At 39.7% G+C, this 17,751-nt stretch overlaps 1 protein-coding gene and 2 non-coding genes across 3 annotated transcripts; all 3 read right to left on the bottom strand.

The window, feature by feature from the left end:
• Window positions 1-11,787: 11,787 nt before the first annotated feature.
• LOC131229224 (FRIGIDA-like protein 3) lies at window positions 11,788-17,064 on the bottom strand. The gene is made up of 3 exons (XM_058225119.1): window positions 16,018-17,064; window positions 12,726-12,901; window positions 11,788-12,633 (listed from the first exon to the last, which is right to left on the bottom strand). Exons 1-3 carry the CDS (start codon window positions 16,787-16,789, stop codon window positions 12,061-12,063), a joined length of 1,521 nt encoding a protein of 506 aa, XP_058081102.1. The 5' UTR covers window positions 16,790-17,064; the 3' UTR covers window positions 11,788-12,060.
• LOC131230000 (small nucleolar RNA SNORD96 family) lies at window positions 13,085-13,175 on the bottom strand. The gene has a single exon (XR_009163731.1). It is a non-coding gene; the product is annotated as a small nucleolar RNA SNORD96 family (small nucleolar RNA).
• On the bottom strand, window positions 13,273-13,362 carry LOC131229988 (small nucleolar RNA SNORD96 family). The gene has a single exon (XR_009163720.1). It is a non-coding gene; the product is annotated as a small nucleolar RNA SNORD96 family (small nucleolar RNA).
• Window positions 17,065-17,751: the final 687 nt, after the last annotated feature.

Raw genomic sequence — 17,751 nt, 5'->3', positions numbered from 1 at the left:
CCTACCCCATGAATTTCAAGCAAACCTAAGACATAATTCAAAATCTTCAATGGAAAGACCATCCAACTAATCCTACTTGTTCCCACTCTGACTTGACTGCTGTATATTATGAGAATGGAGTGCCTCAAACAACCTCTAAACCAAGAAACTATGAACTATAACCCTCTAAGCATCGATAATTTTCAGAAGTAACAACTTGTATGTATCAATACAACAGGATATACAATAGGCAACCATTAAATTTAACACCACAGTTTCAATAAGAAACTGAGACCAATCAAAACACGGTAATAAAATACAGAACCCGAACAGCACCATCATCATAATCATCTTTGCATTTCTCACAGCAATTTGGGGTCGGCCCTTTAGATGGTACATTGGCAGAAGTTCTCAAGGTATTCAGTAACAGTAACAGCGGCCGTAATGGCCACTGGCATTCGCATAAAAGAGACGCATATCCTAATGACTGGCATGAAATTTATCTACACAAAAAAAAAGGTGTCTCTTATCAAAACAAGGGGTGTAAATATCACCTCCCTTCTAATAATAGCAATAATAATAATAATAATAAATAAAAAGATGAAATTCTATAATGCTCGACTGATGGATGTACAGTGACTTCAGAGTGTAAACAAGCCCCATGGTTCAGCAATCGAAACAGCTGATACCATGGGCCCCACTGCCAAATCCCCCCAGATTAGAACTCCACTCTTCAATCAGTAGAGAGAGAGAGAGAGAGAGAGAGAAAACAGCAACGGTTCATGTTCAATCAAGCAATTAAGCCTTCAAATCCGGTGGATGGCCCATCAATTGTGGGTCCCGCCATATCAACAGTTTGGATAATAGATCCGTGGGCCCCACTCTCACAAACTCCATAACTTAGACAGTACTGTACAAACAACGAACAATCCGCCAGAGCATTTCATATAATATCCCAAATCAGGGAAAAAAAAAAAACCCAATTTCAAAGAGAGAGAGAGAGATTCTAAAAACTGACCGATATGACAAGGAGAGCGCACAAGGGGTTGAGATCGGGAGAGGGAGATCAAAAGAGAGGGAGATCGAGGGAGAGGGAGATCGAGAGAGAGGGAGGGAGAGTGAGAGGGAGATCAAGAGAGGGTTGAGATCGGAATCGAAAGAGAGGGACGGAGATTGAGAGGGAGATAGAGAGGGAGAGGGAGACGGAGACGGCGATGGAGATGGAGATGGAGATGCAAAATGAGGATTCTAGGGCTTTTGGTGTAAGGAAAGGGTTAAAACCCATCGGTAGTCTGCGGCAGATAGAGCAATGTGCCTCTTGGGCCTTGTGGGGTCCACTAAGAGGTTTTTAATCGAATCCATTCTGTTCGTCTATTTCAAAATAAAATAATAAAACAAAATAATAGGAAATAATAAGATCTAACACTCAATTGGGACACACCAACAAAACAGTGGAAAGAACAGTGTCTAACACAATGACTCCAAAATGGTTCAGTAGCGTCTCAAATCAGGAACGGCTTCAAGCCGTTTCTGAACCAAAATCTCGACCATACCAATTAGACGATTTTGGTGTAGTGTTGACCCAATCAAGTATCCTTGAATAATTTCAGCTGTCCAAAAATTTGAACAATTTTACAACAGTGTTCGATCCTAGGATACCTTTTGATGAATATCAGTCATAGATGCAATAAGCTTTATGAGATCGTGAGTAGCTCCAAGTCGAGCATTGGGAGAAGGGTGAGACATCCTTGCCTCTATTTCATGAAAGGCTTCCACCATTCCCTAAAGCCAAGTTTGCATTGTCCGAGTCTTTTTCATGTCCTGGGGTGATGTGCACTGGCTATCATCTTCGTGACGAATGCATGACTTTTGTTAGATCCCCGGATATGTATTTGCATGGCCATCATGTCCTATATCCTTATAGTCTTGTTATTACTTCTTGCAACTTCTCCCTTTCGCATTGACTCCATCGATCAATGAAGGAGACTGAACCGAAGAGGATTTGGCTAAGGATTCCTATCAAAAGCAATAAAGTCTCCAGAGGATGAGGAACAAGTTCAAGCTCCCATTATAAAGACAGCTAGAGGTGAGAGTTTAGTCGATACTCCAACCGAGGTTGTGGATCCGATAGTGGCTATTGGCACGGCCAATTCGGTGAGGGTTCATCTTCTTGATGAAGAAGAAGAAAATTAATCCTGCTCTACTTATCCAGCGTCCGCGACTAGGTCACCCTGAAGTTACGCCTGTGGAACCTTCATTGCACTTCAACCTTTGTTGGCCACCGATAACTGGGCTCAAATCTATATGGATCAATTGTGAAGACTTTAAACTATTCTTGAAGAATTTAAACGAGCCCGAACTCTCCATGACCTAGTGACTGAATGGTTTGAAACTCTCCAATCTTCAAGAGCAAAAGTTGAGCAGAGTGAACTAACACATAATGGCCTTCAGGACTCCCTTCTCAGGGTTTATATGACATACTGACACGCTCATCACCGCATCTGCAATCTACAATCACTCAAATGGAGGCTAAGGAAAGAAGCTAGCTGCAGAGTCCACTCTACAAATTTAGAAAGATGACACCGTATGGTTTGTCTTCAACTTCGAACGGCTCAAAGTAGGTTGCATCTTGCAACCGCAAGGTGGACTGGTGCCAAAGCTACTATCGACCAAGAGGGTGAATACTTGGCCGAAATGAGAGCTTTCCTCGACCAAGAAAAAGTCGAACAACCTCGATGGATGTTGCATCAATCGCAAATGACTGAGTTAATGAACGACTACATCACTCAATATGAGTCTCTTTGCTATTGGCTGCACATAAAATTTTAGCTTTCTTTCTGTTTCTCTTCATGTTTGTACAGATATCTTTCTTCTAATAGATAAAATCAATTTTTGACTTTTTGCATTTTAACATTCGCAATTGTCTTTATGTGGACTCAGTTAAATAATCATGTCTGAATCTGTGAATCTGTCCGCTATCTCTCTAAGGCTTTAATCATTAATAATATTCGGACTACATGACCCAATTGACCATCATTAGTCATTAAACGTCAATGCATATCACAAACTAGCAATATTTATGAAACTCTTCGATTCTTGGTCATATTCGTTGAAGAATAACTAGCCTATCATTGAGAAACCAAATGATACCATGCGGTTGTGTTGTAATTAATACGAGAACATGTCTAGCTTACAAATAACTTATTAAGCTCCAAGTTCTTTCATTCTCCCGCATCTTCAAGCTTCAACAAAATGGCTTTCATTGCAATTTCCTCCGCTAGCATGCTCATAGAATCAATGTTTGAACTAGACTTGCCATCCTTATACCTAGAAGATGGGATTGAAAAGAACTTAAACTCACGTCTTCAAGCAGTCCAACCATTCGAGCTATCGATATATTTCGCTCGACTTTACACTCTTCACAAGGTACATGCTATCCTATTAGAGTATGGCGAGGCTCGACGCGTTCGGCATTTAGTGAACCAATCGTTTGAACTTCGTTGGATTAGACAAGAGATGCTCAATCAGCTACAGGAAGCGTATGACACTGAACAAGCTGCCCTTTAGAGACTCTGTGTAAAAGCTTTAGACGCTCAAGCTTTTATTCGCCGTCTTTCAGACCAACTTCTGAGGCTGCAACAACACATCAAGGATGAAGGTCCCCTTGTAGAATTGGAGAACTGCACCGCCTAAGTCAAGGCCTGACTCCAATCAGCAAAGCGCCAGAAACTGGCAATCGATCTGAAGTTGGCAAGCTTGGAGCTGCACTTCGAAGGTGTGACCAAACATCTTACCGATGCAATCACCCTCTTCGGACGACACGAGGCCGAAGTCATTGTAGAGACCATGGCTGATTGTGTTCGTTGATACGAGCTACTCTGTAATTTGCAAGATTAGGCAATATTGACTTTTATGTACAAAATTGTAATTTTCTTGTTTCAATGAAAGAAAGTCGTTTTTCAGCCTTTTGTTTATCAGTTAGATTTCCTTATGTCTTTTCTTTTTTACATTTGTGATTTGGCCAGACATCATGGCCGAATCTCTTTTCTATTTTTCCAAACCTTCAGGCATATCAGTCTCCCACATAGAGGGAGTGAACTTCTTCCAATATCGACCATTGATAATTGATTTCTTACTATTCCCATCTAAATTCTATAAAATGTACACTCCTCTTTTTAGTATTTTACAAACAGAGTAAACATTATCCCAAGTGTGTGACCACTTGCCTAACGAATTGTATCTAGTGCCAATTGGTAAAACCATTTTCCATACCAATACTCCTTCAACAAAAGACTTTCCTTTCACATTTCTATTATAGATCATGGATGGTCGGTCCTTATATTGCTTTAATACATCTAGCATCTTTAGTCAAGTTTTATCTAACTCTTCTAGCTCAATGAGCATAGCTTCAATGAATTCCTCTAGAGTCAGGTTATTCTAATGGGCTACTCTCAGAGGAGGTACATTTATCTCCATAGGGAATACTACATCATGACCGCACATTAAGGCAAATGGGATTACCTGTCCCATCCCTTGGTGAATTCCAGACAGCTTTAGATGCCATGTGTGTGGATTGTCATTTATCATTTTCCTAATGATATTTTTTAGAATCTTATTTTGTAGACTATGTTTGGTCGTTTGCCTGAGCATAATACGATGAATAATTCAGCAACTTGATCTTATATTCCTTGGCAAAAGCCTTAACCCATACATAATTGAATGTCGATCTATTATCTATTGTGATCGACTCACAAATGCCGAACATATGAATGATTTGCTCCTGAATGAACTCAATCACATCAATATTATCATTTGCTCCTGAATGAACTCAATCACATCAATATTTTTAACCTCCTTCATGGGCTTAGCTTTTACTCATTTAGTAAAATAATCTGTCACCACAATGATAACTGTGCATCCTTTCGAAGATGGAGGACATATCATACCAACCAAGTCGATGGCCCACCGTCAGAAAGGCCATGGCTTTATAATCGGATTTAATTTTACAGCTGGTACGTGTTGCACTGGACCATGTTGCTGGCAAAGTTGGCAACCATCTGCATATTTAATGCACATATTTGTTACATCTGGCCAATCAATCATAGACATATATAGTCGAACTAGTACTCTCATTTTCTTGCCAGATTGATGGGCTCCACATATACCTTCGTGTATTTCACCCATCACTCTCAATGCTTTAAACACTGATACGCATTTTAGGAGCATATACCATCATTCCATTTTCAGAATAATTCATCATTTATCATGACATAATTGACAGTCATCCATTTAATCTTCCGATCAACCCTAATATATGAAATATTAGGATACCAAAATTTAGGTGTTCACCAATTAGGTGGGCTAGCGTTTGCATTAAACAGTTTTACACAAGACTTCCAATCCTTTATTGATGGCAGTGATCGTTTTTGGACAGTTGCAATTCTTGTCAAAATCCCTTCCAATAATCTTAACTTAGAAGCTAGCTGTGTTATTGCATTGGTATTGGTGTTTTCTTCTGTTGGTATGAAGTTTATTGTGACCTCATTAAAGCAACTCAATCAATTTGTTGGTCGTAACACAATGTGAAATGAAAATGTCATTTATGCATTTATAAACTCCATTGATTTGATTGACGACTAATTGGGAATAACCATATACTTTGACTTTTCAGACTTTGAGTTCACACAATATGTCCAACCAAGAATTAAAGCCTCGTATTCAGCCTTACTGTTCATGCACTGGATTTCCAAATTAAAGGCTACTTCATATCCTTCATCAAATGCTAAAGGACTTTGATAATGAGTATATGTAAATCCTTCATTTAAGGACATACTTTCTAAAGCCTCTTTTGATAATGATAATTCATGCTCTTGTTGTCCAGTTTGTTTTTGAATTGTCAAACATCAGTTTCCAGGATGGGATACTAACATGACATATATCAACTATTTCCTGTGAAGTCTAACTAATGTTTTTAGCTGGGTGATCGGCCAAAAAGTCGGCTATGGCTTGCCCTTTTACGACATTTTGAGGTACATAATTAAAGTTAAATTCAGATAAGGCTAGAATTCACTTCCCGATTTGGCCTCTCAAGAATGGCGAGTTGACATATATTTTATAAGATCAATGGACACAATTACGAATGGTATTGAACATAAAATAATACCTTAATTTGATGGCTACAAAATAAAATGATAAGATCGGCGTGATCACAAGGACATACTAGACTAGACTACTCCTACAAACTATGCTAAAATATGCAGCGTTGCATTGGTGGGGTTGTTTAAGTTGGATTGAATTTGATTCCTCACTTCATTTCTGCCTCTGCTATTTATAGCATTCCTCATAAGAGGTGTGAAAATAACCACTTGTCCACATGATGCCGATCATGATTTTACCTTCACTGAACGCCTAAAACGTGCGCCACATGGCGTCCTTCATATATCTAGTGTATCATATATATGCCACGTGACTCCATTTGCGTTGTTAATCAGCTTGCCAACCCTTTCTGAAGTTTCCCAAGCTCCATGGTGAATGGCTCATTCGGAAGGAAAAGGCTTTTCTTCAATCTTTAGGCAAATAGACCGCACATTGGTCCCCATATCGCCCCTCCTGACCACTACCAACTCCTCCCTTTACTTACAGGGATCATTTATATGCGTGAAAAATAATATTTTAAGAATCTTTTTATAATTTGAATTTTAATCAATCCAATGCATTTTGAATGCACTAAATATCATGATATTTTGCAATAAATTAGACTGTTTGATTATGAAATTTTTCTTGATAGCAACCAAATACACCATAAGGAATGGAAATCTTGATACATAGAAAAAAGAAAATTCATGAAATCTTGAAATTTGCATTCTTTCTAAACAACCAATATGTATACAATCCGGTACTGGTGCTTAATTTTCATGATTAATTGCCACTCGTATCAAGACTACACTTAGGCCTCAAATGGCCATTTGAGTGTGCAACCAAACAGGGCCTTGGTAATTGAAAATAAATAAAAGAAATCCAACGACTAAAAGTTGCAATGTATACTTAGATGTATTCAAGCAAACCTCTTCAGTAAGAGACATGTAAATTGATTGCAGATTACAAAATCTTTTTAACCATTCACCTTATCCAAATACACGAGATGCCCACCAAATAACTTGGCTGACTTTATTCTTGAGCCACCCAACATAACTGGTGGGGCACCATGGCCTTTGTATTGAAACTCTTGTGAATCTACCGCATTGATTAATCTGGTGAATGCCAGTGTGTTTAATAAATAAATAAATAATAAAAAAATTGGATTTTAGCACAGTAGCCCATGGAGTGAATAGACAGCTCAGATTAATCAATTTTACTTTACAAGTGAACGGATGCAACTAGTACTACAGCAATTCTCTTCCTTTTTTATAGCCATTCTCAGACTATTAGCTTATTATTTCACAATAAGAACAATTTGGATCTCCAAAATGACCCAATGTAATACATGCACTTAAATAGGATCTAAAAACTAGAGGGGCACAAATAAAAATGCTAGAAGGGGAAAAACAAAACATTAAAAAAATAATAATAAATAAATAAATAAATGCACATAGAGCCTGGACATAAGGGACAACCAAATTAAAATGCACTCATATGCCTAAACATAACCGTATAAATGTTTCTGAATTTGTTTATCAAATTTGGAAGTAATCCCAACTATTCCCAACGAAGATCGATGAATAGTACTAGCAGGATGCCAGGGCAAGAGAATAATGAGAGCGAGAGAGAGAGAAACAGACCCACAAAGCTGTAAATGGGCCCGGCTGAGGGGTAGCAAAAGGAAAATCCCAAAAATTTTGAAATCCAGGCCTAAAGCAACCATACAAGTGGGCCATTTGACATCCACCTATGTCCCTTAAAACTTCTGAAGAGCAGAAACACCTTTCACAAAATGGTTTCAATGTTGTAAGTTACGCAGGCAGGTGTGAAATAATTGTTCAAATCATCCACAACTCAACTGGCCCAAACCACTAATGAGCCAAGTTTGGCAAACCCAAATGCGAAGCAGGTCAAAGTTGGGGATATATATATATATATATTAGGATGCGTTTGGTTGCACCAAATATCAAGAAATATTATGAAATTCTGTGTTGAATTTGAGCGATTAGTGAAATTTTTTGCAATAATTGGTGCAACCAAGTGCACTCTAAGGGCCTATTAGAATTTTTTATTTATTTTTTATTTTTTTTATTTTTTTTATTTTTTTAGAGTGGATTAAGTGCAGCCCCTTCCTCATGCAATACAGTTCGTCCGTGATCAAGCCACCCACATTGATATAAGTATTGTATATCCACGCTGTCCATTGGTTTGGTCCGCACCAAAGGAAATAGTGAATATTGAACTCTTACCATTAAAATTTTCCTAGGGCCCACTGTAATTTTTTACTTGCCAACCAACTCATTGATAAGTTTACAACGACCTTGGAGAAGTAAATTAAAAATAAAAAACAAATTTCAGCTTGATTCAAAACTGTTGGCCCACAAAAAGTTTTTAATGGCTAACCACCACGGTTTCTGTGGTGTGGTCCACCTCAGAATTTTATCTACTTCATTTTCCGAATCAAGTCCTATCATAAGCTGAAAATATGGATGTTGGGCATGGATATACAATACGTATATTAAGGTAGGCACCAGGGTTAGGGATGCATAGTAATACATGAGGACAGGTTGCACCTAATCCACTCTGACTTTTTTCGGAACACGCACCTTTTCTCTCCGAATCCGAAGAAGTTTAACAACGGCAGAAAAAGCCGCCCCTGATTTTTGATAATGCCCACCTAGTCATATATATAAGATCCACTCCGACCATCAGATGTGCAATCTTATTGCATGTCTGGAGCCGAAATATAAGGCAGACTTGTAATTCAAGTGAGCCAAACTAATAGAACATTTGACGTAGAGATGTCCACCTTTGATTTTTACAGGACCCAATCATGAATATGTGAAATCCACTCCAACCATTAGATGCAACAGAAAATTCTAGGTGTGGGACCGAAAAATAAGATCCACACGTGATTGAAGTGGGCCTCGTCAAATGAATCATTTTGGAGGGTGAGATTTTTCAGCACACCGTTTCTAATTGTGCAGTCCACCTGAACCACCAATGGAGTTGATTTTCAGTCCATAAGTCTAACATCCAGTGACACACGTGATCGTCGAGTGGATTTTACATTAACAACACAATAAGGCCCACCCAAGCCAATAACCATTTTGAAAGACCCATTTGAAAGGTAACGTGAAACAAAGTCCTATCCCTGTCTCAACATTAATTAGCATTAATTAATCAAACTAGTTACGGTCCAACTAGTTGTGTGTGAGCATTTCTCATATATATATATATATATATATATATATATATATAGTCATTAAAAAGGCTTGATTTTAACCCAACCCATGGGCTGGGCACAGCCACAAACACACTGTACGTATTACAAGCGATGGGTTTCCTGGGGCAACGAACACTGCCAGTTGAGCGCTGGATTCTTAGACCATTTGGCAAACACCCAGCCGACCCATCACCACCACCGAACATAAGCCCAGGTGGAATATCTGGATTCGAAGGAGCCCTACCGACGGCAACCTTCATAGTCGGGCATAAAATGCCATGGCATCAACACCCTGCAAATCCAATTCGGGCATAAAATGTCATGGCATTAACACCCTGCAAATCCTGTACTTACATATTTTAAAAGTAAAAAAAAAAAGGTGAATAATATTCACGACTACAAGTGACAATAACATTTCCAAAGATTCCATTGAATAAATGCAACAAAATACAATCCATTCAATTACACAAGTTGTGAACATAAAACCCACTGAATGCCTTCTAGAAAGTATATCAAGCACCAACCAGTCAACTATAGCTGTCCAAGCCAGCTAACCCCTCCCAGTGGATCTTCCAAACGCCATCCGTTGCACTCTTTACCAGTCTTCGTCTTCATCTTCAACATGCCTCCAGGCTTGCTACACTCACTCCACTGATGCAGCAGAACGGATGCAGAAACCCCTCACATGCACTAACATGATGTCCAAGGCCCAATTTGTATGCAGAAGCATGCACCAAACCATCTAAAATTCTACCGCATTTGGCCATCTTGGATGGACAGGACGGAAAGAGGGGTGGGTGGGAAGGAAATAAAGACTATACGTTGCCCTGATTTAGGGGTGGAATAAGGACCATTTACAATGGTTTGTTCGCTGAAAGGACTTAACTATCCAATATCAGAAAAATCCCGGCAAACAACTGCCATTGAATCGCTTCAGATAGCCATTTATTCCGATCCAGAGACACATCTCCAACAAAATGCACAAGTGCAACTAACTGAGTTCGCCCAAAGGGGTGAACACGTAGCATGGATGTCCAATAGCAGGAATTCAAATTACCCACACGCAAATGGAAAATCTACTTTCCACCACAAATTACTGGTATGGCAGCATAATTTCACCGAATTCTGCACCATTGAGTTTAATAAATTGGCTTTCTTCCATAATAGACACATAACATGACTCAATCGACATCTTTGCATCTGCAGTACAAGAAAATGCCGGTTACTGACAACCCTAAAGGTGGGAAGGCAAAATCCACGAGATCAATTTGCCATCTCATCTTACACATGCAGCCGGCTCAAAACCATTGCTTCAGATCCAGATCATTAGCAAAGTTAGTTAGTGCACAAGCAGATACAAGGGAAGACCTAGGCTCTAGCCCAGCTCATGTACTGAGCTCAGTATCACCTCAGAAGAATAATGTAATCCAGAAACGGGAAAATAATTAGCACATAACAACCATGTGGAAACAGTTTTAATGCAGCAGCAATACTTGAAAAACGAACTTTGGCAGCTATTCCACAGCTCTCCAAGCTTAAAGCCACATCACCATCGCAAAAAAGCCAAACCATCATCCTCACAGAGGGTGAATGGCATCGTATAGAGGAATTAGAATTTTTGCTAATTCATCCTATTAAGGGTAACTCAAGATGTTGAACAAATGACAAGATGAACCTTAACGACCAAGAGGACCGAAGACTTGAATTTTTCAGGCACACATGAAAGACACAGATTCTCTTCCTCCAGGCTCCAAGAGAAGATTGGAAAACACAGACCAGAATGCAGGACATAATTAAAAACACCATGAAACCATCTTGGCCATTAGTCCCCAAAACAAAAAAAAAAGCCAACAGTTTGGCATGGGGGCACAAGGCCCCAACTTCCCAATCTAGCAGAAACAGATGTGTCAAACAACAAGTTTAGGTCTAATGTAAACTCAGAGACGAAACTAAAAGCTGGAAAGCTTTCACCCCATCTTAAGAAATGATGCACGACCAAATGCCAACGACAGATCAAAAAACAACAACAACATTTCAGATAGCACAACAGAAATGTAGAGTACATGAAGCAGCAGCTGGCTGCAGAGTGACACCTACAGAGAGCTATTGGAAAACAAACACAGACAGTAAAGATAACAATGAAAAACCAAATGAACAACACACACTTCCCTACAGAGACGAAAGCAAAACAGCAGCTGGCTGCAGAGTGACACCTACATAGAGCTATTGGAAAAGGAACACAGACAGTAAAGATAACAATGAAAATCCAAATGAACAATACACACTTCATACAGAGACGAAAGCAATTGTGGTTTATGGAGGAAGCAGATAAAACTTTTATGGGCAAGGACTCCTATAAGAGTTTTAGTTTGAAGTCCAGACACAATAACGAATTTAAAAAAATGCATGACAGGAATGCCTCAAGTAGTATTGCAATAAATATCTACTGAATTAAAATCTGTAAAGGCCTCCATTACCTAGTTGGACAGAAAACATATATAAATAAACCAAAGCTGTTGTTGGCCAATGAACTACTGTCATGACAAAGCCATGACCATGAACTTGATTGACCATGTTGCACCATGCATCACCATGTGTGGTAAGTAGTCAAATATAAGGTTTGGCCGTGCCCTAGGGCAGACCAAGCCATACCAGATTAACAAACAAGTTCCTTCCTAATAATTAAAGAACAAAATAAAATTGAAACCCATACTCATCTAAGGATAGTATGATTGGTGATAAGGCTGCTGCAGACTTCCATGCTGCATGCCACCAGACGCAGTGTAACCACTGTAACCAACAGGCTTATCATACAAGCTAGATGATAGCTCTGTGGAGTAGATATGAGACATGGGTGGGCTCCTGCCCCCAACATAACCCAGATGTGATCCTAGATAGCTGGGACCCTGACGGTCATAGAGTGCAGAAGCTCCTGCACCAGGCCCTGCCAAGCCATAAAGCCCGGCTGAAGGCAGGTACGGAGAGACCCGGTCAGCCAACAGGCTAGACAAATGCTGTGGTTGTTGGTTAATTTGTGCAACCAGGGGTGCAGTTAGAGTGGTGGGGCCAGCCGCGCCCACCAAAGCTGGTCGGGGACGCTTGTTTGCAGCCTGCTGTTGCTGGGTCTTTGGCATCGTCGGTGCCGGTCGCTTCCTTTCTGCCTTGTGCTTTTCCAACTGAGCAATACGCTTTTCAAGGCCTTCTGGCAAATACTCAGACTGGAGATTGTGCTCTTCAATGCATTTGATTATTGCTCTCAATGCAGCAAGTTCTTTAGCAATGGCCTCATTCTGTTGAAGATGCATCCAGGGTGTTGTGCAATCTCAGTACATACACTTAAGTTTAAAAACATGGCATGTGCCTAGAAAGAAAAATGCAATACCTCTGCCTGAAGGGAGCCATTTCCCTTTTTCCAGACCTCTTGGGCTACCTTCTTTGATTCCTTCAAGTAGGCCTTCAGAAGAGGCACAGGAGGGAACTCCCCCACAACATCGAAGGCATATGCATAGTTAACAGCATCAAGCTGCTTCCCATTGCTTATTAGTTTCCTAATAAGATCTGTCACAAGCAAAAAGCTTCCCAGTGTCATCAGATGACCATGAGGGGAAAAAACAACAAAACAGTGTTTTACTAACACACTAACATCCACAAAGGGCTGGATGTTTCAAACCAACTAATCAAACATATTTGAAATTAATGAAACAGATACTATATTACAAGCTTTACAATCAATAAATTCAAAGGCCTCAGAATTGCAAAAGAACAGCAAGGCTTCAAAAGCCATTCAGTCCCGAAAGATGATGTTTTGGTAATTGGATATCATCACTGGCCAACAGAACCAAGCTCTAAAGAGGGTTCAAACTGACCAACCAAGTCTTTTATTGGGAAAACAAAATACTAAAGAAAAGCATTACAATCAATCAATTCATAGGCCTCAGAATTGCAGAATAACAGCAAGGCTTCAATGCCATTCAGTCCCGAAAGATGGTATTTTGGTAAATGGATATCATCACTGGCCGACAGCTCAAAGCTTTGAAAGGTCAAGCTCTAGCCAGGATTTAATATCACATGACTAAAAATATATTTTATATGACCTCAAAGCATAATTAAATGTTGAGAAAGAACAAATGCCACAGAGGATTTTTATGGTTTCAGTCAGTGCAAAAATATGATTTTTTTTTTAAAAAAAAAATCTCGTGATAACATCACAAGATTTTGAAAAACTCATCAGATTTTAAATATTGCATTCTTATACAAATATATTAATATATATTTACATTTTAGATGTATAATATATACTCTTAAAATATTCTCCACTAAGACACCATTTTCAATAAAATACTAAAACAAATAGTGATTTAAGTTTGCAAGAAACACCATCAATCATGGAACCCATCAAAAAAAGGTTATGCAAGCTGAACATGAATGACACTTGCAGTGGAACGCAGAGGAAGTGAGACTCAAGAAAAACACACCTTAACTGTACACTATTCAACTAATTATTTAAACTGAAACAGTTAGATAAAGCTTTAACCGAAAATAATAAAATTAAGTGAACACCGAGATGTCAGAAGAAGGAACAATAACAGATGGCTAGGAAATGTATGTCTCATGGCCTGTCCAAGGAGGTCATGGCAGCAACACCGCTCCTCGAGGCAATGGAATATGAGACCTGCACAGTGACGGAAGAGCTCCACAAGGAAGCACCCTCAACATCAATGGGCATTTTTATGTGACGTTTACAGAGGAATATACAAACATTGGATGTCTGCTCCATTATGTAAAGGAAGTTTTTACCCAAAAACCTCCCCCGTCACAAAATTTAGGAAAGAGGTTTAAAAGGAAAATGAAAATATAATGTGAAAGATGAATTTAGGGGTTGTCTGAGGTTAGGGATTTGAGGAAAGGAATTGTTAAATGCATGTATTTCCTAAATCCACACCAGCATTAAATCATGGATTTGGGGTAAATCCAAATCTTTAAAAAAAAAAAAAAAAAAAAAAAAACAAAGGACTTTCAACATCAACGAAATGAAAGACTTCTTGCAATAAAAGTTATTTCTTTGCAATAATGGCCTGAGATCTCCACAGAGATGCTCTCAAATCCAAAGATGTGTATATCTTCATTGCAAAACAGTGAACTTTGAGATTTGCCAAGTAAAGAAATCCAATGCAAATCCATGAATTTGCCTAGCTCATAGATTTTTCAAATTCGTGGTTCATTTTCCTAATCCCAAACAGGACCTTGGAACAAAAAAATGGAAGCTTCAAGTCCAGCATGAGAATAAGGTATGATAACAGTTGGCTAGGAAATGTATGTCTCATGGCCTGTCCAAGGAGGTCATGGCAGCAACGCCGCTCCTCAAGGCAATGGAATATGAGACCTGCACATTGACGGAAGAACTCCACAAGGAAGCACTTCAACATCAATGGGCATTTCTATGTGACGTTTACAAAGGAATATACAAACATTGGATGTCTGCTCCATTATGTGAAGGAAGTTTTTACCCAAAAACCTCCCCCCGTCACAAAATTGAGGAAAGAAGTTTAAAGGAAAATAAAAGTATAATGTGAAGGATGAATTTACGGGCTGTCTGAGGTTAGGGATTTGAGGCAAGGAATTTTTAAATGCATGGATTTCTTAAATCCACTCCAGCATAAAATCATGGATTTGGGGTAAATCCAAATCCCACCCCCAATAAAAACCAAAAAAAAAAAAAAAAAAACCAACAAAAAAAACCGAGGACTTTGAACATCAACGAAATGAAAGACTTGTTACGATAAAAGTTATTTCTTTGCAATAATGGCCTAAGATCTCCATAGATGCTCTCAAAACCAAAGATGTGTATATCTTCATTACATAACAGTGAACTTTGAGATTTGCCAAGTAAAGAAATCCAATGCAAATCCATGAATTTGCCTAGCTAATAGATTTATCAATTTCATGATTCATTTTCCTAAATCGAAACAGGGCCTTGGAACAAAACAAATGGAAGCTTCAAGTCCAACATGAGAAACTGGAAGGCAATTTAAAACAAAAAACTAGAAACAGCCAAATAAAGAAATCCAATGCAAATCCATGAATTTGCCTAGTTAATAGATTTATCAATTTCATGATTCATTTTCCTAAATCGAAACAGGGCCTTGGAACCAAAAAAAAGGAAGCTTCAAGTCCAACATGAAAAATTGGAAGGCAATTTAAAACAAGCTGGAAAGAGTAAATTAATCCAATCAGACCAACACAAAGATGTTAAAAATAAGGAACCATAATAGTGCAATTCAACAAATGGCTAAGACATGTATGTCTCATGGCCTGTCCAAGGAGTTCATGGCAGCAAAGCTGCTCCTCAAGGCAATGGAATATGAGACCAGCACCTTGACGGAGGAGCCCCCACAAAGGAAGGACCCTCAACATCAACAGGCATTTTTTTGTGACGTTTACAAAGGAATATACAAACATTGGATGTCTGCTCCATTAGGTGAAGGAAGTTTTTACCCAAAAACCTCCCCCGTCACATAACTGAGAGGAAATAAGTCAATGAAGCATAATTAAAATCCAAATACATAATGAACAGAAGAATCAAAAGCTTCTTTACTACATATTAACATTTGCAATAGAACCCATATAACCAACCCATAATTTTAGGGGAAAAAATCTGAGGAAAAAAATCTTACCGGGAATCTTCTCCGTGAGCCCAAGTGATCGGCACAAATCAATAGTCTGCTTCCGCCGAGCAATGAAAACAACAATATCCAACAATTCATCGACATCAAAAGAAGAAACCAGGCCATATGCCGACAGAAGATGCAAAAATGCCACGCCCTCTAAAGGGTTTTCACCATTTTTACTAACCTTCCCCTCCCATTCCTCAGCCAATTTCTTGGCCCTATCCTTTACATCATTCGAGATCTCCGGTGAGATCGACATCAGCCGGTCAAGAAGAAGAATGCAGGTACGTCGGACTGCAGCCAGCTGGACGTCCTTATCGCCCTTCGATTTCACAGGGTAGAAACCCTCCATCGACTCCAACACCATTTTTGCGGGATCTGACGCAGTCCGGAGGGCCGCGCTGAGCTCCTCCCGCATGTCCTGCAGATCTTTACGATGTGCAATGACAAACAACCGCAAGCCCTGGCCATCCATATTGGCGCAGAGAGACTTCAGCTTGGGCCGTGGGACAACATCCGACGATTCAAGCTCGACGGCGGAGGAGAAAGCGGCCGCCGCAGCAGGGGCCGCCTGCTGCTCTTTGGACTCAAGGTCCTTGAAGCGCTGCTCGATCGATTTCTCGATCGAAGCGAAGTGATCCTCAAGATCCTGCCATTGGAGATTGAAGGAAGCGAGGCATTCGGAATGCGATCGGAGGGCTTCAAAGGCCTTTTGAAGCTTCTCCTTCGTCGAAGGAACGGATTGAATGGATGCAGAAATCGACTTCAGAGAAGCCATGGATCTCTGCAAAGGATCTAAGAAGAACAAGAGGGAGAGAAAAAAAACCCTAGAAAGGGAGACGATCGAAACCCTAAAAACATATGAACGAAAGACCAAAACCCTAACCCTAGTATGAATCTCCTAAAACCCTAGAACGCGTAGAGACGTCCTAAAACCCTAACCCTAGAAAAATCTCATCCCCGGAGGAATACCTTGCGGCGCCTGTTGGGAGAGATGCAGGAGAATACCGAGCGAGCGGCAGCATTTACAGGGCTAAGCCATTTACTACCGCCGTTGGATTATAATCGTGCCGTTCTAGTTACTTTAAGACAGGGAACTATTTTGGACCGTTGATTTCTCGAGATGTGCGGATTATATGCACTTTTGGCGTGGGCAGTGGCGCAATGGTTCTTGGATTCTATACGCGGATTTCCTTCGGAAGACCGTTCATCCACTGAGATGTAAGTGGGTCCCACCGTAATGGTTGTCAGAAATCCGGCCGAAAGCGGATTGGCTCGTGTACCTCACACCAGCTATATACAGCTGCTGTATTGACGTCAACAAGTTCTGGGCGTCTGATCATGAGGTATATGTTATATCCAAACCGTCCACTCATTTTGTGAGCTCATATTAAGGCTTGAGACTAAAAATAAGACAGATCTATGTATCAAGTAGACCACACTGCAAAAGGCAGTGGGGGATTGAACGTTTACCATTGAAACCTTTATGAGTCAAAGAAGTTTTGTATTAATATGAAATTTGTTTTTCTCCTTCATTCAAGTATTTGTGACCTTATGAACAGACTGTATTGACAATAAACGTTACGGTAGGCCCTGCGAATTGTTAAACGGTGAAAATCATTATATCCGCTGCTATTTGTAGTGTGGTCCAGATGATCTTTGGATATGATTCACTTTTTGGATAATGCTCTAAAATGATCTCCAAAAATAGATGAACGGTGTAGATATGATAAATACATC

The sequence above is a fragment of the Magnolia sinica genome, chromosome 16 (genome assembly GCF_029962835.1).
Source record: "Magnolia sinica isolate HGM2019 chromosome 16, MsV1, whole genome shotgun sequence".
Taxonomy (NCBI): domain Eukaryota; kingdom Viridiplantae; phylum Streptophyta; class Magnoliopsida; order Magnoliales; family Magnoliaceae; genus Magnolia; species Magnolia sinica.
This window is presented reverse-complemented; position numbering and strand designations above follow the sequence as displayed.

Coding starts and splice junctions, on each gene's coding strand:
- LOC131229224 (XM_058225119.1), bottom strand. CDS start 16,789: ATGGCTTCTCTGAAGTCGATTTCTGCATCCATTCAATCCGTTCCTTCG. Junction 12,902..16,017: donor GCTCACGGAGAAGATTCCCG/GTAAGATTTTTT, acceptor TGCTTGTGACAG/ATCTTATTAGGAAACTAATA. Junction 12,634..12,725: donor ATGGCTCCCTTCAGGCAGAG/GTATTGCATTTT, acceptor CATCTTCAACAG/AATGAGGCCATTGCTAAAGA.